The sequence below is a fragment of the Chelonia mydas genome, chromosome 1, assembly GCF_015237465.2.
Source record: "Chelonia mydas isolate rCheMyd1 chromosome 1, rCheMyd1.pri.v2, whole genome shotgun sequence".
Taxonomy (NCBI): Eukaryota; Metazoa; Chordata; order Testudines; family Cheloniidae; genus Chelonia; species Chelonia mydas.
The window spans coordinates 305,573,639-305,598,375 of record NC_057849.1 but is presented as its reverse complement, the minus strand read 5'-3'; the positions used below and the strand labels follow the sequence as shown (position 1 = coordinate 305,598,375).

Here is a 24,737-nt window from a genome sequence, read left to right as displayed (position 1 = left end):
AAGGATATCAATCACTTTTTTATTGTCTTGGGGGTCCTTTCAAAGTTGAAGAATGCTTTTTACCTTTAATGTGAATGCTCAGTTCATAAATTTAGTTGATTTTACAGTACTACATAGGTTCAATTACTAATTAACAAACCATAATAGTATTTATTTCGCAGCTGATGTGAGTCCAGTAATGCTTATTTAGTAGTGGTAAAATGCTGTTGGATGGTGCTATTAAGATGGTAAACAGACCTTTTCAGATAAAAATGTATGCAAGAATATACAGATCCTTAAGTGCACCCGTATTAATCAAAATACTGTATGTACATTGAAATGTAAATAGAATGAAAAGGTGCTCAGAATAAATCACATTTTTCTGTCCATATTATGAGACTATTGCTCATTGGAATAAATAATACTATGTTCTCCCTCAGTTGTGATGCTTACATTACTTGACATTTCTCACGATTTCTGCATCCTTAGCAGTCATAATTACAATAGAAGTTTGGGATGATATTTTTTCATTTGTTGAAGGTTTATTTAGTTCTCTTTCTCAAGAGCACAGAAAGTACTGAAATCAATCTGAGAATGTTTACTACTAGAGTTCTGATGACCCAGGTCATATTGTTGTCTTACATCAGTTGTGCCTCTCATCCTCAACTGAAGGCAAAAAAAAAATGGCTTAATCTCGTGGGGTTAAATAAAAGAAGGAATGCAGTGCAAGGAAGATTCCTTTTATGCAAGCAACACAGAACTTGCAGTGATGACTGAAAGTGCCTGTGGGCATTTGGTCCCTATTGGTTCTCACATCAAATGCAATGATGCCCACAGATAGCCTGTATTGTTGTCAGTTAAATGGGATCATGAGTGTCTGAAAGGTGTTTGAGAATGAACTGAAAATCATTTTCACAAGTGGATGATTACTTCTGCCACATGTTAACCGAACTCTATCAGAATGGCCCAGTTTTTTGAGACTGCATTAATTGCTCCTTCAACCTTGACTGAGGTTTCTCTTTAAGAAAGCCCTTTGCTGGACTAAACTGCTATATGTATTGATTTTTCTTTCTGTATTTTTTCATTGTTTGTGATAAATGAAGCCTTGTAAAAGTAGAGGATTTATCATTCAAGATGTAAATTGATTGCTTCATTCCTTAGAATAAAAAGCTAGACTAAAAATGATCTGTGTTGAAGTAATAAGTCCTTTTCGCTTTTTTCCCAGCAGTGAATAGTTCCAGTATTCCACACACAATTAGAATTTTCAGCTATTCATTAGTGCTGATTTTTCATCAAAAACTAAATCCCTGAACTCTCACAGCATGAATTTAGTGCAAATAATCTGCCACCCTCTTTCATTTTTGACACATATGCCACCACATAACTGAAACTAAATTACAATATTTAACTGTTTTTGAACTTTTGTAATATGTGGATATGTACTTTGAAAAACCTTTAAGCTTATTGTATATAAATTTTTTTGTCAGATTTAGCAAAAACAGTTTTCGCATTGCAAATATTTCAGGAGTACAACATTCAGTAAATTTGTTTTATTTTCAGATAAAAGGATATTGACTGCCCTTACATTGTTATATAAATAAAATCAGCATCCATCACAGTTTTTATTTCATCCAGAAAATTAATTATAAAAATTCCATGAAATGTGTATGAATTCTATTTTTGTTGTTGGAAAAAATACAGCAAGCAGTATAGAATAGGTAGTTTTAATCTATTACTTTAATTGATTATAATACAATTCTGAGTTCTACAGCTCAACTCGTTATGTGGATTGAAAATAAAAGGGAAATATAGCATGTTCATTTGACAAAACAATTTTCAAGGCTATTATTAAAACAGCAAACTTTTAAGAAGGTTTTATTTTCTAAATAATTTTGTGTTGAATTTCAATCCCTATTATTATTAATACTACTAATGTTAATATAAGTTCATATTGTCTTGTCTTATCTAAAGGCCCTGATTATGACTGGGGCTCCATTGTGCTAGCCTCAGATTACTGCCAAATTAAGAAAATGAACAAATATACAAAGGTTGAGGGAGCTGGACAATCAAATATATACATTGTTAATATATGTACATCTTTTATATTTGTGTGTTTGAAATTGTGTGATTACACAGATCAATAAATAACAACTTTTCCCAACTTGCCTTCAGCCTACCCATTGAACATTGGCAAATTTGTAATAGGTGTTGTAACAAAAGTGGATCTTGAGAAATAGAGCTGAAGGTGAAGCTATTTCTTAATAAGCAAAGTGTAACAGTACTTTTTCAGAGGCCTCCATCTAAATATGTAGCCAAATTGTAATAATTCAAGAATTACCTTTGACAGTCTCGATGGTGGAACCAGAATTAAAGAGAGCGAGAGAGTACATGTAGTAAATTGTACGATATTTTTGAGGAATATCATATCAGCTGTATCTGCATATGATTTTTTGGAGTTTGACACAAAATATGTTTCAGTGTTTCCCAAAGAGAGAGAGAGAATCTAGGAGAGAATGACTGCTGTGTGGTTTTCAGTATGGCTGAAGATAATCAAAAGGGCATATACCCCAAGGTATAGTGTTAAGGGCATATTCTGTGCATGGAGTGATTGATCAGCATGTGTAAATGAATGAAGGTACACACGGGGATAGATTTAAGCAGCAAGCTGCAACTTTATTAACAGAGCGGAGGGCAGGGGTGCCCATATACCAGGCATTTAACTGGGTCCATTGTGGGGTTACAGGGCTCCCACCATATAACTAATAACTAAGGGTAGACCCTCCTAAGCCTAGCCCCTATGATTCAGCTCACTTCTGAGCCCTCTTGCCCTCCCCCCGTATGAGAGTATAGAGGGTACAAAGAGGGACCTTGGTTTGCAAAGACTTCAGGTCTTCCCTTCTCCCAGAGGCACAAGGTTCGCCAGTGAAATCCCAGGTCTCTTTCACCCAGTGCTTAATTTGTAATGAAAGAGCTGCCGGAGCACAAGCAATTTTTTTACTTTCATAACTGATGTGGCAAGCCTAGAGGTGCTGGGACTCAGCCCTGGTACAAATTAAGCATTGCTTTCACCTCTGGGATCTGTCCATTTTACCATTCTCCCCAGTGAGCCCTGGCCACAATTTGTGACAAACTAAAATTCCTGTAAATTCCTAATATGAAATTTCCAAGTGCTACTCCACACAGAATGAATGTTTAACTCTTTATGATGCCACAGGAGTTTTCACATGTGGAATGAAGATATGACATAGCCCTGGGTAATTACTGAAATGTTCTACAGTAGGAAATAGCACTTCTGTTTACAGAGAGCCCTGGAAGAGGGATTAATAGTTTAAGATTATTGTTGTGTGTTTATGGTGATTTGTAAAACCAAATGCCATAAGGCTTTGCTTCTCTGTGTTAAATCCCCGCTTTGTGTCAATAGTGCTAATTTCTTTGTTACCTAATCCTATGTAAGAACAGCAGATTTTACAGTTAAATAGGCAGCGTTTTCCTCCCCCTCGCTCTCACTCCCCAGAGAAAGCTGGTATTTAACATTGTACTTACTAGAGGAATATAGGCTTTTTTCCCCTATATTTTTAAACTGGTTTTGAGTTGATGGTAAATTTTGAGCATTGTGCCCATTTAAATGACAGTAATAAAAAAAGAGTATCAAAGAGAAGTTTTAATTGTAAACAACCATGGGAAGAGAAGTTTTAAAAAAACAAACAAAAAAACCCCACCACCTTTTTTCTTATGGAAAGACTTCATTCAGAGATCAAATGTTCATGGATCATCATACAATTAAGATGTCCTTTGTCATTTCTCAGTGCTATGCTCATTTGGTCTCAGAGAAGACCTTTAGTGTGGGGTGTTCAATTTATGCTGCAACCCTAATGGATTCCAGGCCTACAACCAGCATTGCTGGCATGAAAGGATTATCCTGGAGTCGGGGGATCCTCTGATGGCATAGAGATGGCTCCTTTTGTAACCGTCTGAGTATGTCTACCCTGCAGTTAGGCAATTGTGGCTGGCCTGGGCCAGCTGACTTGGGCTTGTGGGACTCCATGTAAGGGGCTGTTTAACTGCAGTGTAAACGTCTGGGCTCAGGCTCTAGGACCCTGCAAGGTGGAAGGGTCATAGAGCTTGGGCTGCAGCCCGAGCCAGAAGATCTACACCAGTCGTTCTCAAACTTTTGTACTGGTGACCCCTTTCACATAGCAAGCCCCTGAGTGTGACACCCCCCCCTTATAAATTAAAAACACATTTTTATATATTTAACACCATTATAAGTGCTGGAGGAAAAGCGGGGTTTGGGGTGGAGGCTGACAGCTCACGACCCCCTGAGGGGTCCCAACCCCCGGTTTGAGAACCCCTGATCTACACAACAGTTAAACAGCCCTGCATCCTGAGTCCCAGTCAGCTGGCATGTGCTGGCTGCGGGTGCCTATTTGCAGTGTAGACATACACTAAGGGGCCACACCCAGCGGTAAGTGCACATGGTCAGGATGTTCCTATATCTCAGCAATTTCCAGCTCTTTACTCCTAGCTGCTGTGTTGGCCCCAGGAGGCCATTGGCATCCAGCATGATTAAAGCATCACTCCTCTGAGTTATGCCAGAAGACTCGCTTGGCAGAAGACAGGCTCAGGATTGAGAGATCACAAATCTCACCTGTGCACCCCCTTTCCTGAGCTGTTCTGTGGTCTCCTTTGTCCCCAAGGATGAGACCAGTATTCTGTAGATGTTTTTGTTACTGTTCTTCAGACATTTCCATTCACACTTTTCCCTCCCGCAAACATGATCACTGAAAAGAAAGAAATTACAAGGGAGAAGAATGGGAATGTGTTGGCAAAAAAGAATAAATGTTCCAACCTAGGGGAAAGTGTTTGCCTCTTTTAAAGTATATATGAAAAGTAAAACAAGTCACATTACACATTAGAGTATGTTTCTGGCACTCTGTGTGGTAAATACATATATTATTGGCAAACACTAAAAATTCTCACATAAAACACAGTTAAATATGTGCTCCCAGTATGCCCTTTCTCTGACAGGTCTGATTTACACCCCCAGTTTCTTAAACTTTCTTTTTATCAAATTCAAGATAATCTTACAATTGAGAGAAGATGGGAATTACACAGCAGGCTCTAGAGTATTCAGCCAGAACACAATCACACAGCAGTCCTGCAAACAAACCTCTGGTACACAAACCAAATTGTCTGATCTCACTAGCACAAAAAAACCCACGGTGCTCAAGTAAAGCAGAATTCTTACACATTTGTACCAGGGCATGAACTAAGGGAAGATAACACCATGTTTTAATAATGAGGGGAGAGGTTCAGTGTGTGATATAACAAAATGATCACAGTCTGATTAAAAACAGTTGTGTCCTATACATTCTCAGTGGGCAAAAGTTATATCCTTCGCCTGTAATAACTCTACAGTGCAAGAATCTGTTTAGAAACACAAGCGCATTTTCTTCTGTCCTCTGCAAAAGTGAGTGGAAGGAACGAGTTAGTGCCTGCACCTTACTGCTGACAGGGTGCAGAACACAGGGGATTGAGCCCAAAAAGACAGCAGAAACCAGAGATCCACAGGGAACCACAGTCCCAACTCCTTGGACCTCAAGCAGCTGTCCCCTCGGTACTCCCATACAGCGATAGCTGCATGTTAGAATCAGACCCTGTGCTATAGTGAACTCAGTGCTCCCATTACATTCTGTGCCTCTGTGGACAAGAGACATAGAATACACAGAGGAGAGTTAATGCTGTCTCTCTCATTTTTCTTGTAGAGCAGCTGATAGTTTGTAGGGTAACATACCTCTTAGCCCCTCCTTGTCACTTTCCGTCCCATATCCCACCTTTTCTTAGTGAGGCATGGTCCACAGATCCTATAGTGAATTTTCAGCCTTGCTTGAAGTTTTGGAGGCAGAACTAGCTCTGTCAGTCACCAGGAGGCCTTAGCCTCCACACTCTGAGGAAAAATCAGTGTGTTTCTACCTCCTTAACTGCAGGTAGACAGACCTCCTGCTGCAGAGCTTCAGGTTTGAAACCAGTCAGATTCTTGATACCATGATTCTCCTCAGTGCTTTAACCCAGGACTATCAGTTTGCAGTGCTGTCTGCGCAGTCTCATGTGGGTCAAGGACACCTAAATACCACTCTTGGTTGTCCTCAGACTCGGGGGAAAAGAGAAAGAGAAGTGCTCACCCATGTTTGGGACTGGAGTTCCCATCACTATGTCAGAAAAGGAAAATGCATGATCAAGAATCCAAAAATCTGTGACCTTGAGATGTCTACTATGGCACCATCAGTGCTGAGGGTTTTTCTCATTTTGCCAGTGATGTCGATGCCTAGGACTCTGGGTTTCTCTTCTATATCCTTATTTGTTGTGGGGCCTTCAGCACTTTCACCAGAGTTTATACCCTCTGAATATATGCTTTTCTGGGGAATGCTATCTGAGTCCAGCTCCATCAAATCCAGACACTGAATTGGAGTTTTGTACAAGGGTTTTGTTCCATGAATTATACTAGTTATCCTCAGTGCAGTCTGGCAGGCTCATTGGGACAGCTCCTGGGCTGGGGGTTGTGGTGTTCTCCCTCAGGTTCTACAAGGCGCTCTCTCTCAGCTTTTCTGGGCTGTTGGGGACGTTCATTTCAGACCACCACCTTTTGCCCTCTGACATTATGAGCAGGCTTGTCCTCCTCATGATTAGGAGTCTGACAATCATAAAATGAAAAAAACAGTTATAAAACTTGCTGCTAGTCTGCACCCTTCTGCTGCTCCTAAGATAACTACAGTGTTGCTCTTCCGCCCAGACTTTTACCAAAGTCTAGACTTCTCTGTCCCTGGGAACACGAAGTCTAGTTTTTTATTCTCTACACCAGGTGAATCTGTATTTGGGAACCTCAGTTTTATTTACATTAAAGAGAATGAAGTCCTGTTTCCTTGATGGCAGTTTTATATTTGATCATCTTCCCGCATTGGCACTATGGTTGATGTTATACAAAACTTACCCACACTCAACCGTGTTGAAGAAGTAACAGCAAAAAATTAGAAATACAAACTAAATCTGCACGGAGCAAAAAATGTGAGCCTGCAGTCTAATTCTTTGACAAAAACACACACTCGTGTGTGTGTGTGTGTAGCCATAAGTGTTCTAATTTGCTAAGTCATGTTTCTATTCTGTCTTTCCCTTTTTTTTCAGTGTCAATTGCTTGCATAAAAGAGCCAAGCAGATTAGTCTTTTTAAATATCAATCCAATCAGTTTGTGTCTGTTTCTCTTTGTCATATTTTTAATTACAGTCTAATTTTGAGTGAAAAGGAGTATTTACACACTTGCATTTTTAATGGCTTGAATAAATAGAAGAGAAAATTACTTCTGTTTGGAGATGACTGCTTAATTTAAAGGAAGGATTGATAGTTGAATAATTGTTTTCATTGGCTCCTCTTTATATCACATTGTTTATTCACAGATGACATTTTTTTAACTTGGCAGGTATTTATATGCTCTTGGACAGAAGGTTTGGAAAAGATGGAAAAAACGCTACTTTGTTCTTGTTCAGGTTAGTAGTTTCTTTGTCTGCCAAGTTTGGATGGTGAAGTTTCTGGAAATGTACTCTCAGAATGGTAAAATCTTACCTGTGATTCTGCAATGTTCAAGCAGCATATTCTCCTTTGTAAATACATACCTTCGATATATGTTCACAGAACTCCTTCAGATTTTTTAGCAGCATCATTATTTTTATTTATAATATGTTCAGAGAACAAAAGTGTGAGGGCATTTCACATACACATAGACCAGATCCTGCTCAGAAGAACTTCAGAATAAGAGTTCAATTTTAAAGACGCTATTGAGTGAAATTCTATGGTCTTGAATTATCCCATCAAGCATGGCCCTTTCTAGCAGCATTCTGTTCAGTGAAAAAATTAAAAAATATTTGTAAAAAGTAAAATATATTTATCCTACCTGAATGAGCTAATTCAACTACTGTGTTCTGTATTTGAAATTAAATAAAAGTAACAAGGTACTACTATGTTATACTTTCTTGATGTTTTAGTTTTGTGTGTGTGTGTGTGTGGAGAGAGAGAGAGAATCCTTTCTATATTAGCCATTTAATTATAGAACTATGGGGTTAGAAGGGACCACAGGGACCATCTAGTGTAACCCTCTGCCAAGATACAGCATTTGTTGAGTCTAAACCATCCAAGACAGATGGCTATCCAGCCTCTTTTTGAAAACCTCCAGTGAAGGAGCTTCCACAACTCCCCTAAGTAGTTTGTTGCATTGTCCTAGTGTTTTTACAATTAGGACATTTTTCCTGAGATTTAATCTAAATCTGCAATGTTGTAGTTTGAACCCATTGCCTCTTGTCCTGCCCTCCGTGGCAAGAGAAAACAGTTTTTCATTTAGACCAAATATGTGAATAATAGATTTGGAATAGAAATGCATATGCTTCTTACATGAGTTGTCAGACTGGAGCAATGAACAGCAATTTTAATTAGTGTTTAAAAAATCAGCACGCCCTCTGCACATTCTCAGGGTGATGATTGTTTTCAGGTCATGGTTGAAAATGTGATGTACTTTAGAGTCAGTTCTTCTCCTTTATGTGTCCCTATTCTAACTGGCAGAAAGGTGCCGTGGTGGTGATGTGAATCTCCTTGAGTACGTGTTATTTATATTATTGGTGGGCCTGTGGGGAGTTCATCAGCCCAAGGATTTCTAAAACAGTGGATAACTATTTTACTGGAAACCCATCTCCTTCCTCTAGCATTCTGTCGTTCATCCACATTCAACTGCTCCCCTTTGCCACTCCAATTCTGAGAGTTTAAAGGACATTAAGCAGAATAATAACCATCCCAGACAAAATCCTTGTTCAAATTAAAATAAAAGTTGAAAGCACTTGGATCTGGTTTGGCTTCGATTGAAGTCAATGGCTTCAGTGGTGTGAAATCAAGCTCCACCCTATGACTTTAGGGTAAAAATCTTTATAAGAATGCACAGACTCCCTCGGGAAGAGGAGTAGGCACTTTAGTTAGGCTTTACAAGTTCTTCTGAGCCTCTTAAGGCTCCCAGGGGAGGTTTTAGGGCCCCTTATGAGCCTCCCAAGGCTTAGCGGGGGTGGGGATGACGCTGATGTGGCTCTGTAGGGCTTGCGTATAGGCAGTGAACTTCTTAAAGTGCACAGAAGGGATGGAATGCCTCTCATCCTGCTGTTCCCCCATGCTTCCTTCCTGCAGCCCCCCTGTTCTGCTGCCCTCTACCTCACAAAAAGGCTCTAGTCTCTTCCTATTTGTGGACCTCCTAGACATGAAAGTCCTAGAGAGTGAGCACCTTAGCAGGCCTAGGGGGGTGGATGGAGAGGTTGTGGAACCAACTAGGAGACCAGCTGAGTCCAATAAACTTAATTTTAATGATCTCCCACTTTCTGTTCTCAAGCTAGAATCTAGGGGGAAAGCATTACAATAATTTTCTAATTGTGATGATCTTCTGCACTAGACACCAGCACTTTATTTTGGCCCATATCAGTAAAGTTGGTGCATGATGTCAGCATGACAGAATCATAACATGAAGTAGCTACAAAAATCAACAAATTATATTATATAAAGATACTGTGTGAATTTAATATTAGCTATACAGTCAGGCCCTGCTTATTGATGTGATCTATACATGCTACTTGTCTCATGTTATCAGTGCAAGTGAAAGATTTGAAATAAACATGTAACAATGCATATCAACCTGTTGTACTGATTCATTATTGACATTCTTGGTGATCCTCCCCTCTCTCTCTGTCTCTTTCATATCTGTTTGACTTACATCATTAAAGCACTAAGCACATAAAATTCAGTTATATGATAGATGCCTTCAACATGGTTTACACATGGTCTTGAACTATTATTCAAGTGTGACGTTAATGTGCAATGCTGATTGTGCAGGAAGCTGTTGTGAGCGATGTGGGAGTGTGGTTACTCCCTTTTATTTAGAAATTATACCTGTCTGAGAGGGAACAGTTTGATAGTATAGAATGGATACAACGGGCTTTTGAATATTTGGAAATTCTAACTACTTCTGTTCTGTGACATAATTGTTTGTTTGTTCCTTTTAAAATCCAGTCACTTCTTTAGAAGGCTATCTATCCATCCTTCTTTTCAAACTGGAAAACGACAGGGGCACAATATCTTATATTTTAGAGAAGAAGAAAAAAGAGTCAGTTCTGATATTTTATCTTGCGTACAATCTGGTAATATTTTCTTCTTCCAATAAGCCAAATAGAGAGACATTTCTGTTATAATTGTAATTCATTCCTAGCTGTTCTTTTCATCATTAAATGCCAGAAGTCCATCTGCCCAGATATTGGGGCTCTTGTTATCTCAGACATGTTGGCTAAATCTTGCTGTCTTTATGACCTGCCACAGAAATCCTTAGAAATTTTGACTGAGTAAGGGCTGCAAGATTTAAGTCTTAGCTATAAGACTTTCATGAAAGAATTAGCTATAAGACTTTCATGAAAGAATTCATTTTTGAACCATGGACCTTACAGTTTGTTTTCAGTAAAAATAGGTTGGAAAGATTCTAAACATGAAATACTTTGTCCTTTCCTGTTTTTAATTTACAGACAACACAAAATTACTTGACATGGTTAAGTCCAAACTGTGAGGAGTTACAAAGAGGTCTCACTAAACTTAGGTGACTGGGTAACAAAATGGCAGGTGAAATTCTGAGCTAATAACTGCAAAGTAATCCACATTTGAAAAAATAATCCCAGCTATACAAAATGTTGGGGTCTAAATTAGTTGTTACCACTCAGGAAAGATATTGGAGTCATCATGGATAGTCCTCTGAAATTGTCTGCTCAGTGAGCTGCGGCAGCAAAAAAAGCTAACAGAATGTTAGGAACTATTAGGAAAGGGATCCATAATAAAACAGAAAATATTATAGTGCCACTATATAAATCCATGGTATGCCCACACCTTGAATATTGAGGGCGGTTCTGGTTACCCAATTTTTAAAAAGATATATTACAATTGGAAAAGTTGTGGAGAAGAGCAACAAAATGAGTAGTGGGATGAAACTGCTTTCATACAAGGAAAGATTAAAAAGACTGGGACTGTTCAGTTTAGAAATGAGACAATTAAGGGGGGATATGATAGAGATCTACAAAATCATGAATGGTATAGAGAAAGTGAATAGGGAAGTGTTACTTACCCCTTCCCATAACACAAGAAGTAGGGGTCACACAATGAAATTAATAGGCAGCAGATTTAAAACAGAAAAAGTACTTCTTCACACAATGCATGATCAACCTGGAGAACTCTTTGCTGTGGGATATTGTGAAAGCCAAAAGTATAACTGGTTTCAGAAAAAAATTAGCTAAGTTCATGGATGATAGGTCCACCAATGGCTATTAGCCAAGATGGTCAGGGACAAAGTGCTTTGGGTGTCCCTATACCTCCATCTGCTAAGAACTGGTATTGGACGCCAGGGGATGGATCACTTGAAATTGCCCTGTTCTGTTACTCCCGCTGAAGTATCTGGCAGTGTCCACTGTCAGAAACAGGTCACTGATCTAGATGGCCATTCTTATATTCTTATGGTTAGAGTTAATATTTTACTACCAATGATCTCACCTACCAATTTCTAAATGTGGTGCTTGGACTTCCCTCTTCAGCCACCTAGGGATGAATTTGACACAGGACGAAGTATGTGATGTCTGTATGTCTAAAACGTCCTATATTGAGAAATAATTTGTAAGGCTCACTACCCTCTCTTCCTTAAGACCCACTTCCTCTATGATGCCTACAAGAAATCCATGAGCTCTTTTGACTTAGTTGTGTGGTAGTAGGGGATAGTTGGCCATCCTTACTGGGTGAGGAACTCTATCCTTGGAATTCTGAAAAAGATTTGAGCATTGTGGTGGATAATCAGCTGAACATGAACTCCCAGTGTGACACTTTGGCCAAAGGGCCTAGCACAATCTTTGGATGTACAAACAGGAGAATCTTGAGTAGGATTATGGAAGCTATGTTACCTCTGTGTTTGGCAATGGTGTGCCCACTGCTGGAATACTATGTCTAAATCTGGAGTCCACAATTCAAGAAGGATGTTGATAAATTGGAGAGGGTTCTGAGAAGAACCATGAGAATGATTAAAGGATTTGGAAAACATGCCTTATAATGAGAGACTTGAAGAGCTCAATCTATTTAACTTAACAAAGAGAAGACTAAGGGATGATTAGATCACAATCTATATATATCTAGATGAGGAACAGAAATATGATAATAGAAAGCTTTACAGTCTAGCAGACAAAGGTATAATAAAATCCCGTGGCTGGAAGTTGAAGCTAGATAAATCCAAGCTAGAAACAAGACACAAATATTAACAGTGGGAGTAATTAACCATTGGAACAGTTTATGAGGGTTGTGGCAGGTTCTCTGTTACTACAAATGTTTAAATCAAGATTGGAAAAGATATGTTCCATTTCAAAAAGAAATGAATTCTGGGAAGTCGTATGGGCCTGTGTTAAGCAGGAGGTCAGACTAGATTATTGCAGTGGTCACTTTAGCTTTAAAATCTATGAATCTATGAACATTCAACCAAGCTATAAATATAAACTACTAGCTTTAGTTTTATATATATTATTGTTGAGTTCTGTAGCTTTCTGTAGTCTCATCTCACCAACTCAGTCACATATCCTAGGCTCTATCTCAAAAATGTAAGAAAAAGAGGAAGTTCTTATATGCTCTTCAAGTTTCTCCATGAACTAGCAGTACGCACACCCTATCTCCTGGGTAGGAGAATTCTGCAAGGGCATGAGCCACACAGGAGGTGCAAATTTTTATGCATAGAGAGACATGGTGAGTAAGGTAATATCTTTTATTGGAGTAATTTCTTTTGGTGGAAGAGACAAGCTTTTGAGCCACGCAGAGCTCTTCTTCAGGTCTGGGAAAGGTACTCAGAGTATCGCAGCTAAAGGTGGAACAGATTGTTTAGAGCTGTGACCTCTGGGGGTCCGCAGACTGTATCTAAAGGGTCTGGGAAAAGGTCATTGTTACCATAGAACAGTGGTTTACAGCCTCTGGTCAGCGGATTCCTGGTGGTCCACAGACTATATCTAAGATTTCCAAAGGAGTCCGCACCTCCATTCCAAATTTGTTAGGGGTCCACAAATGAAAAAATGTTGAAAACCACTGGTTTAGAGTAAATAGTTGACATGTTCTAAGAGACCATTCAAAGTGAAGTGGCCAATTAATACCTTTGCAGTCATAGGACAAACAAAGGGAAAGGGGAGGGTTAGTGGGTTACAGATTGTTATAATAAACCATAAATCCATTTCTGTATTAAGTCCATGGTTTTCAGTGACTAGCAAAGTTATGAATTAAAGCTCCTAGGCTCATCCTTTGAAGGTTTTGTGCAGGTTTCCTTTGAGGATGAAGATTGAGAGGTCAAATATGTAGTGATTGCTTTGTGAAAAGTGTTTGCCCACAGGTGATATGGTGTTTTTGTGTTTTATTATTTTCTGTATGAGTTCATTCGAGAGCATAGTGATTGTCTCATTTCACCCATGTAGCTGATATTGAGGCATGCAGTGCACTGGATGAAGTACGCTACCTGTTGTGATAGGCACGTGTAGGACCCCTGGATCTTGAAAGATGTGTTGAGGGGGTTTTGGTAGCAGTGGGGATATGTCTGCAGATTTTGCATCTGTTGTTCTGGCAGGATCTTGTGCCACTTTGAGTTGCTGTGTCCTCGTCTGTGGGGACCTTGCTTCTGATGATGAGCGGGTGAGGTGGCAGGCTTGTATGAGGGCCAGAAGAGGGGATTTTGGAAGTATTTCAGGATGGGGTCCCCATCGACTATGTGTTGTAGTTGTTTAATGATAGCCCCATATCGGTCCCAGCGTAGGGTGGTAGGTGACAACTATGGGTGTGTGGTCAGACTGTTTTTTTCCCATAATGAAGCAGGTTCTCATGGGATATTTGGGTGGCCCATTCCATGATCTGACCTACTTCTCTGGTGGAGTGTCCTTGTTTGCTGAAGGCGGTTTTAAGTGTGTTAAGGTGTGCATCCTGGACTATCTCCTCGGAGCATATTCTGTGGTATCTGAGTGTCTGGCTGTAGATAACAGATTTCTTTGTGTGACTGAGGTGGTTACTAGATTGGTGAAGGGAGGTATGGTGGTCCTGTGGGTGTCTTGTATATAGTTATTTGTAGGATTTCATTGTTGAAGTTGATTGTGGTGTCCAGGAGGTTGATCCTGATGTGGGAATGTTCTAGTTTGATGGGTGGGTAGTGGTTGTTGAAGTTGTGGTGGAAATCTGTGAGGGAGTTTAGGATGCCTGTCCAGAGGATGAAAATATCATTGATGTATCTCAGGTATAACATTGGTTTCATAGGGCATTAGTCCAGAAATTCTTCCTCAAGGTGGCCCTTGAAATCCTGGCCTCATAGATTTTATACATAAAAATGTGACAGTGCACTACAACAAAAGAAAGTGGGCGTACACTTTATAATCATAGAGCCCAGTGAGTGTTGATTTTGTAGATTTATTTTTAAATCTTTTTTCCTAGGAACTTTTACAATTTGAAAATATTTTAGGTTAAATGTATAATTTTGCTTTACCATTATACTGTAAGAAGGATTTTTTATTAGCAGTACAGTATATTGTTGGGCTTGGGAGTATGATTGCATCAGTTAAATATCCAGTAAAACAGAAGGGAAATAGAGTAACTAAAGAATTTATAGCAGGAGGTAACACCTGTGCCTCCCTAATTCCAGCCCAAACAATCTGCCACCTTGTTGTGAGACAGCAAAGAGAATCTGTAGTGACCCAGATGGGAGTATAGGGAAGGGGACTGTGGCTCAGGTTCAATCACAGTTTTCTGTGGTGGGGGATCATTACTATAATTAGTACCAGTGGCTATTGACGAGTCTGTCTGTAAATGGCAATATGTGATTCATGAAAAAATATGTGGAAAAATAGCAAATGTGAGCTCAAAATTACATGCCAGATGGGTACAGTTGTGAGTGTGTTGTTCATATCCAAGTGAATACGTAGCATTACTCTAGCTTGGAATGGTGAGGGAGGGTTTAACATACATTTAAAAGGGTAGCAGTGAACAAAAATAAGATATTTTTTCTTTCCTCCTTATTGTAAGCCCTTTTTAGCAGGGACTTGTCTCTTATTTGTTCTACTAAGCACCTTGCACACTTTTGACTGCTGCAAAAATAATTAACACTAACAACAATAACGTTGTGGCAGGAGCACTGATTCCTGATGAGACAAAAACTGATGCAACTAAAACAATGTTTTTGGAATATACATGAAAACCAAACACCTTCACTTCTTTAGCTGAGCAGATCAAGTTACCCAATTGTCCATCAATGGTATTTCAATAATCATACATCAGCAGCCTTCATAGTTTATAGATTGTAATAGTCTTAATTAACTTTTATATGTTTTTTATTATTTGGATTTATATAAACTATTATAGCGCCCACAGTTTCAAATCAGGATCAGGGTCAAGTTTTGCTGAGCATTGTATAATACATAGGAAGACTTGGTCACCAACCCAAAAATCTTAAAATCTCATGGAAGACAAAACTCACTGGATGAGTGTAACAGACAGTAGGAAGGAAGGGTATGCAAGGAATGGGAGGTTAACATTGTTAATGTTACATAGGCTAACAGTTTGCACAACTTTAGGATTTTGAATCATGTATGTTATTCTTAAAACTATTTTAAATATTCCCTAGGAAACTATAACCCTCAAGCTCCCTTTATGATGTGGCTCTGTACCTGCCTGCTGATTATCCACTCTCTCCTATTAGGTTTTATATATACAGTACCTACAAAACTATTTTCACAACTCCCTCAGACCATGGGCGTCCTCCATCCCTAGGGTTGTCTAATCGCGCAAACCCAAAAACCCTTGCCCTACCCCTTCCCGAGGCCATGCCCCGTCCCGCCCCTTCTCTGAGGCCCCACTCCCCACTCATTCCATCTGCCCTCCCTCCGTTGCTCGCTCTCCTCCATCCTCACTCACTTTCACCAAGCTGGGGTAGGGGGTGCAGTGTGGGAGAGGGTGTGGGCTGTGGGAGGGAGTTTGGGTGCAGGAGGGGGTGCAGGGTGCGGGCTCTGGGAGGGAGTTTTGGTGCAGGAGCAGGTGTGGGGTCGGGCTCTGGGAAGGAGTTTGGATGCAGGGTGCAGGCTCTGGGCTGGAGCAGGAGGTTGGGGTACAGGAGGGCGTGTGGGGTGCAAGCTCTGGGAGGGAGTTTGGGTGCAGGAGGGAGTGTGGGGTAGGGCTCTGGAAGGAAATTTGGGTGCGGGCTCTAGGCTGGGGCAGGGGGTTGGAGTGCAGGGTGTGGGCTCTGGGAGGGAGTTTGGATGCAGGAGGGGGTGCGGGTTCTGGGCTGGGCCTGGGGTTTGGGGTGTGGGAGGGGGTGAGGAGGTTGGCACTTACCTCAGGTGGCTCCCGAAAGCGACCGGCACATCCCTCTGGCAGCAGCTCCTAGGTTCGGGGACAGGGGGTCTCCATGCGTCGCTGCCCACAGGTACCGCCCCCGCAGCTCCCATTTGCCACAGTTCCCAGCCAGTGGGAGCTGCGGAGTCGACACTCAGGGCGGGGGCAGCACTTGGAAACCACCTGCCTCCCAGGGGCCACAGGGACAATGCCAGGCACTTCTGGGAGCGGTGCTGAGGAGTAAGGGAGTAAGCGGGTAAGGGAGCCTGCCTTAGCCCTGCTGCCGTGCTGGCCTTTTAACGCCCCAAAATCTCCTGGTTTGGCTGAAGTAGCCCCCGGGAGATAGAGCATGATTTCAGGAGACTCCCAGCGAAACTGGGAGGGTTGGCAACCCTATCCATCTCTAATTACCAAACAGGTAATTGTCTGTTTGGGCCCTCAAGGTTTCCCAAGGTCAGAAAGTCCACGGATCAATTACGAAGTATATTCTCTCTGTAACTGTGGCCCTGGACCATGAATGTACTGCCAAGGTGTGCTCATTTCCACCTGGCAGTCAAGCTTTGAACGCTATACTCCACCTCCTAGAGTCTGGAACTGCTGAGAAGATATGGGATACTGTTGGAGCCATATGTCTCCCAAATCTTCCCTCTCTAATAGAGGTGGGGGTAGTGAAAACTTGTCTTTTCCCTTCCCCCTGCCTTCTGGTGGGGAATGCTTCACCTTATGGGCTGGGTTTCCTTTTAAAAATTGGTATAACTTGGTGAAATTGTTGTACAGCCCATTTTCAGGTTTGTAATAAACAAACAAAAATGTATAGTAGCTTTGCATTTTGTTATGAATAAACTTTAACATGCAAGCTAATTAAGCATGTGTATGAGACCCTGATATCTGGTTCTGTGGAAATTATGAGCTGCCGAGAACTCCAGTTACAGACAAGTTTCAGAGTAACAGCCATGTTAGTCTGTATTCGCAAAAAGAAAAGGAGTACTTGTGGCACCTTAGAGACTAACCAATTTATTTGAGCATAAGCTTTCGTGAGCTACAGCTCACTTCATCGGATGCATACTGTGGAAAAGTTACAGACAAGAAATTTACATTTCTTCCTACATAACAGTGCTTAATTTGTACCAGAGCTTGTCCTGGCTGAGCCCCAGCACCTCTAGGCTTGGCAGTTCATAGACCTGGCACTTCTGGGCTTGCTGCATGAGTTGTTAATGTAAAAAACTTGCTTGAGCCCTGGCACATCTTTCATTACAAATTAAGCACTACAACCTAATATTGCTATTTAAGAAGATAGATCAGTTCTATTTTTATCTGCAAATATCTTTTCTCTAACTTCAGACTTCACATTTTTGACAGTTATTTTCTGAATTATCAGAGGAAACTTCCTTTAGCCCAATTACTTGAAAATGTATTTCACCACTTTTCCAGCTTTTGTTTATGATGAAACAACAAAATATATATTTTCATAGATTTGTAGATTCCAAGTCCAGAAGGGACCATTGTGATCATCTAACCTACCACAGGCCTTAGAAGTTCCACAAAATAATTCCTCAAACATATCTTTTAGAACAAAATCTAGTCTGGATTTAAAAGTAGTCAGTGGTGTAGAATCCACCACAACCCTTGGTAAATTGTTCCAGTTGTTCATTACTCTCAAAATTATGCCTTATTTCCCATCTGAATTTGTCTAGATTCAACTTCCAGTCATTGGATCTTTTTATACCTTTCTCAGCTATGTTAAAGAGCCTATTATTAAATATTTGTTCCCTATGCATGTTATTGTTCTGTTGTCCACAATGAGGGTTTTCCACCTTCCTGTTTAGCTTCTCATGTGGCCACTGACAGAGATAGGTAGCAGACTAAATGGACCATTGATGTAATCCGATGAGGCACTTCCTGTGTCCCCATGTTTTCTGAAAGATTTACTATGATTTTATTCTCTTTGTCTTAGGATTTGAAAAAGTTTAGGTTTTATATATTTAAACAAAATATAAAACTTAGCGTTGATTTTGAGAAATGTCCCTTTAGAAAAATGTAAGTAAAGCCAACAGACTATGTTGCACAGTCCTTAGGAGACCACCTTATGATGCAAAACAGTGCAGGAGATATTAGGAGTGAGCCTAGTACCAAGTAATTCACGATGTCTTCACAGATGTACAGTAACTGCAGGAAAAAACTGGAATATAAACATTGTCACGATTAGTTAATTACTAACTACCTTTATGATGCAAGTCATTGGTGTGATATTGTTATTTAAAGCTGCTAGTCTGAGAAGACCGATATGGATACAGAACAAACTGGATCATCTGGTAAGAACAACATGTGTTTTAGCGTATAGCCAAATGCAGGAACATTCAGCTGGGAACAAAGATTGTAGGTCACATTTGCAAGATGGGGGTCCGTATCTTGGGATTTGGTGATGCTGAAAAGGACTTCAGGGTCATGGTAGATAACCAATTGAACGTGAGGTCCCAGTGCAATGCTGTAGCTAAGAGAGCAAATATGATCCTTGGGTGTATAAGCAAGCGAATATCAAGTAGAAGTAGAGAGGTAGTATTGTCTCTGAATATGGCATTAGTAGACCATCACTGTTATGTTGTCCCAGTTCTGGTGTCAACACTTCAGAAAGGATGTTGAAAAATTAGAGGGGGTTCAGAAAAGAGCTGCAAGGATGATTTGCAGTCTGAAAAAACATGCTTTTTAGTTGAGAGACTTAAGTACAAAACATATTTAGTTTATCCAGGAGAAAGTTAAATGACTTGATCCTGGTCTACAACTACCTGCATGGGGAAGAGTTCTTCTTATAGTAGATCTAGGCAGAAAAAGGCACAACAAGATCTAACAGTTGGAAATGGAAGCTAAATAAATTCAGACTAGAAATAAAATGTAATTTTTTAGCCGTGAGGGTAATTAAGTGTTGGAACAACTTACTTTGGGATGTGGTAGATTCTCTATCACCTGTAGTCTTTGTAAATCAAGACTCATTATTTTTCTAAATGATATGCATTAGCTCAGACAAAAATTATGGACTTTCTGCATACCTGGGTAAGGTTCTATGGCCTGTGTGGTTCAGGAGGTCAGACTAGCTGATCATAATGGTCCCGTATGGCCTTAAAATCTGTGAATCTGTGTGAAAGAAAATTTTAACCATTTTGGCCAGATTCTGCCACCCTTACTCATGTTGAGCTGTACCTTACTCCTAGGGTAGTCCCATCTAAATTGATGGACCAAGCTTGAGGAGTGAGGTTGCTGTTCAGTGTGAGTAAAAGAATCTGGCTCTTAGCCAGCATTTGCTGCTTATTTTAATATTTATAGATGTATCGGACTAAATTAAATAAATATTTTAAGTAACAGATAATATACAAAATCTGCATACAGAATCTCATATATGTACATATGCACTTTATAATTTAATTTATCCTTAGTTCATTTATGTGAAAAATTAAACAGAAGAAGGGTTGGTCTTGTGGTTAAAGTATTTGACTGGAACTCAGGATATTTAGGTTTTGTTCCTGCCTCACCATAGACTGCATTTGTGACACTGGATAAGTCACTTAATCTTTTTGAGCCTAGTTCCCCATCTGTAAAATTGGATCATACTCCACTTGTCTGTCTTGTTCATTTAGATTGTAACCTCTGCGGGCAGGGACTGTTCACTTAACATGTGCATGTACCCCACCACAATGGGGCCAATCTTTTTGGGGGCCCTGACAGCTACTGTAAAACAACAAATAATAATTAAAACAATGCAGTACATTTTCAAAGCAGTGTACAGGAATTTAGCTACCCAGATTCCATTATTATTATACTTTACATCATAGCTTTCTTTCCCCAGCCCCATGTGAAACTTGGGTTCTCTTCTTCCCCATACTAAAGTCTGTAGGTAGCTCTTACCTCTGTTGATTAGGAGTGACCAGACTGCACACTCATTTATCTCCACTGGTTGATTGTGTGCCTTTCCCTCTGTCAGCAGTTTCTTTTCCACAAGGTAGTCTGCTTCTATTCTTCTGGCAACTGATCCTCTTGAGAGGATGATTTATGGCACTTTCTCACCCCTCAGTTTGAGCATTTAAAAGATGTGAAGTAGCATTTCTTCTGCTTTCTGTATATGTGTCTTGTTGTTTGTGTTGTATAACACCAGTCAATTGTCTGCTGGTATGTAAACCTATGAAATGCAATGTAACAAACCAAAAACTCCTGTTCTTATTCAGGTAAGCCAGTACACATTTGCAATGTGCAGTTACAGAGAAAAGAAATCTGAGCCTCAGGAATTAATGCAGCTTGAAGGATACACTGTGGATTATACAGCTCCTCACATAGGTACTCTTCATGCTATTGCAAAAGTCTTACAGAGTATGTACAATAGCAGATTCGTTTTACTTTCTTATTATCTTTCATGTTTCTGTCAGTCAACAGGATAACGTTGATTTTCTGCCAGTGGCTGAAGGTCTTACAGTTACTACTCTGGGATTTTCAAGTGAGAAAATCATGCTTTAGAAAGAAGGAAGTTTGTTGAAAGAAAGAAAATCAAAAAGTACAAACTAAGGTGTCCAAAAGGTCATGGAGCCATTTGCACTAAAACAAAAACACACCTCTCAGGGAAACACAGTAAACCAATATCTTCCCCTTTCTTTTTATATTGTTAGTATTGATAGTAAAGATTGACAGACAAAGAGAACTCAGTAGGACTCTACTGAATGAAGTCTGTTAATCTAAACCCACAGACTTCAACATTGTAAGAGTTGGCATGGTCTAGTAAATTTACACCAGAATCAGAAGCCAGGAACTCATAGGTTATAAACCTGATTGAGCAAGTCAGTTAACATCTCTGCCTCAATTTCTGGACATGAAAATAGGAATGATCAAAATTACCTACACACCAGGGATGTTGAGAGGCTTGATTAGTTTGTTTGTGCAGTGGTTTGTAGATGAAAAGTGATATATGAGTGCTAAGTATTATTATTTATTATTTATTAGTCTCTCTCATTCTTGACTCCAGTGGGGAACAGATTAGGATTTGGGTTAATCGTTGCATGGCCTGTATATATTATGTCTACATACTACCATTTAATGGCTGTGCTACAAGTTTTCTCATGCTTCTTGAGCACAAATACATATTTAATTCATTTGATGATCTTAAAAATATTGGCATCCAGTTAGTTAACATACTAAATATGTATTTAATAGTCACATTAAAAATCACTGGTGCCATTGTGCACTAATAATTTATTTTGCAATCTATTTTTGCAGGTCTTCAGGGTGGTCAAATGTTTTTCAATGCTGTTAAAGAAGGAGATACGGTAATATTCGCCAGTGATGATGACCAGGATAGAATACTATGGGTTCAAGCAATGTACAGAGCAACAGGCCAGTCATATAAACCCATTCCTGCAAGTCAAGCACAGAAGATGAATCCAAAAGGAGGAAATGTCCACATGGAATTATCACAGCTGTGTAAGGTTTTGGGGTTTTTTGGTTCGCTTTTGGTTTTTAATAAGTGAAGCATGGAGTGGCTCCCTCAGGGAAGATTAAGCAGGAGTGATTCACAAGGAGGATGTTTCCTGATAGTTTGTTCTTAGCTGAAAGCTCTTTAACCCAGAGTATCATTAGCACCCAGAGAATGTCTGATTTGGAGGTCGCTGTTGCTATTGTAAATTATGAAAATATAACAATTAACTGTATACGGGTTAAAGTTGAACCACATATTGCCATGGAGATAGCATCTGGTGTAGAATATAGTTTTCTAAGTGTGAACCATTACAGTGATCAATAGGAAAGCATTATTTTACCCTCATCAATCCATTAGCTTTATAATCTGCTTTTGCGTGCACCCAAATATATTATACAAATATGTTAATACAAACATAAGATAGAGAGGTGGATGGCCTAGATGGGCTGCAAGACTTCCATACATCCCCAGAGGTTACTAAATTATGTGTTAAATCTTCAAAGCATTCAGAAAAGGCATGAAGGGGCTAGAAAGCACCAGAATATTTTAACATAGGCAAAACAACTTATTTTTCCCTAGCCTCGTTCTTGGAAATGGCTGAACCGTTTCGGCTGAAGTTTTCCCCCCAAAAATACCAACCTGAGACAGAAACCTGGCATATGCAATTTCAGCCCAAAGAGTTAAAGTTGTACAGAATTATAAGCAACTGGAATCAAAATCTTATAGTGGCAAGTGTTGAGCAACCTTAATATAGGCGATGCTACCAGTCTCTCATATAATCACACTCCCGCTGATGCAGCCCAAGTCATGCTGACTCTGCTGTCATATTCTGTTCGAAGTCACTGTGGGTTGAAGGGAAAAGCTAATTTCAAAGAAACGACACGTGCTTTTACTGATTAATGCCTTGACTTAGCAAAGCACTTAAACATGTACTTTAGTCCATCCTGCTTGAGCAAACACTGAAACACATGCTTAACAGTAAGCACATGCTGAATTTCCATTGACTTCATATTAACAGCTGGGAGAAATCAGGAGTTATGGTTTTACTTTACTTCTACTTTTGCAAAGCTTATCCATAAGTAAGGTTGCTTCAAGTTAGGCACGTGCATAAGTGCTTTGCTGAATCTGGGTCTACTTCTTAAATTTAAAGATGGCTTTTCTCGAAACATATGACTTTAAAAAAAATTGGATATGAGCAGCTTTGAATAAATACCCACATATCTTTAGACCACAAAAGTTTAAAGCAATCTATTAGCAGACTTTTAAAATATTGGTATGTCTCATACTCTTTAACAGTTGCCCTATATCTACCGAAAGTCTTCTGTAATCTAGGGTTCCTTGATACTGTAGTTCATCATTCTGATACCAGGTTTTATCAATATATACACAAATATTTTGTATAATAAAGGTGAACTGGGAAATATTTTGTTGGACATTTAAAACTCTTTTTAGAATATAAAGGGGAGGATTTAATTCTTATTTATTTTAAAAAATAAAACTTTACCTATTACTATATTTGAATTTGGATCATTAAAAAATGCCATAGTGACCCATGATAGTGCTTCATTTTCAGTCACTCCTAGCTTATTTTTATTTGTGAACCAGCTTCTTTTTTCCAAATGTGCCAGAAACATTCACTGAAGACTAAGGGCCTGAATCAACTCCTGTTGAACTCAGTGAAGCCTTTTCATTGATTTTTAGTGAGAGTTAGACCAAGCCCTGTGGTCCATTAAATTAAACAATTAACCTATTTATGGTTCCTGAACAGAAAAGGGCACGTTAATTTCACATGTACCTAATCCAGAGATGACGCAGATAGTATTGCTGGGGGGTGGGGGGGAGGTCAAATATGAACTGAAAATAAGCAGGAGCAATTTCAGTCCTCCTTATGTTTTTTTCTCCATAAAGTCAAGGGAGTGAATAGAAGTTAAAAAGGAATTGCATTTTTATTATATCATTATGGTGGTCATGGTGTCATTTTTTTACCTTGGTGGGCAAACCAGAAAGTCTCAAACTCATTGCTTCAAGGATCTGATGGAGCAAATTTTTATTCTAAATAATGCTAAAATGTAGTGCTAATCACATTTTTAAACCACAGGCATAAAATATTTATCCTTGTCTTTTAATCTTCCAAACAAGTTCTTATGTTTTTAACTATGCAGTTCAACTTTATTTTAGTGGGGAAAAGATGAACAGTTACTAGAGTGTAAACACTGTAGAGTAAATGGGATATAGTATGTGACACAAACTATTTTTATTATTATTATTATTTCCTGCTCACCTGTAGCTGGCAAAGGTAAGTTTTTAACTATTCTTTTCTTTTTTAAAATCTTGAGTGATATATTTAATGTTTGATATTAGTAACTTAAGGTTTTTTATTGACTTTTGAAGAAAAATATAAAATGCAAATATTGGTAGGAAATGGGCCTTAGGACTAAGTACCAATAAGTATGTATATCTGAAAACTTTGTTTTGGTTTTCCCAACTTATCCTGCGTCTGGGTCTGCTATCACAGACTCCACTGATTTCAGTGGGACTTCATTCATGTTCAAGTGTCCATAATAATGCATCTGGATGTTAGGTCAAAGGCTTGTGTAACAACACACACGCCACTGATTTCAAATTAATCATCAAAAGAAATATATACTTTTTTAAAAATAAGAAAAAAGATCTTGTACCTGTAATTATGCAGAGAAGAATTAAGTCCCAAAAGCTTAAGCAAGCTGCTGCTGGGTACATGCTATGCACAAGAGACACAGCACAAAGGAACATTATGTATTCTTTTTTCTGTGACCTGCTGTAATGTTTTTTTAAAAAAAGACTCAGTAAAGTAGATATTTATACAAGAAGCAATGCTTACTAAGAAATGCAG

At 39.3% G+C, this 24,737-nt stretch overlaps 1 protein-coding gene across 26 annotated transcripts in view; it reads left to right on the top strand.

Annotated features, from left to right (window-relative positions):
• CADPS2 (calcium dependent secretion activator 2) overlaps positions 1-24,737 on the top strand; it is a 556,952-nt gene that overhangs the window by 365,500 nt on the left and 166,715 nt on the right. For 17 of the 26 annotated variants that reach the window (XM_037888977.2, XM_043550245.1, XM_037888974.2 and 14 more), the window contains exons 9-12: positions 7,451-7,517; positions 20,628-20,736; positions 21,667-21,870; positions 24,153-24,161. In XM_037888977.2, the coding sequence (XP_037744905.1) occupies positions 7,451-7,517; positions 20,628-20,736; positions 21,667-21,870; positions 24,153-24,161 (389 nt within the window). The remainder of the gene's footprint in view (positions 1-7,450; positions 7,518-20,627; positions 20,737-21,666; positions 21,871-24,152; positions 24,162-24,737) is intronic. The other 9 variants (XM_037888978.2, XM_037888976.2, XM_037888967.2 and 6 more) reach the window with 1 other exon arrangement.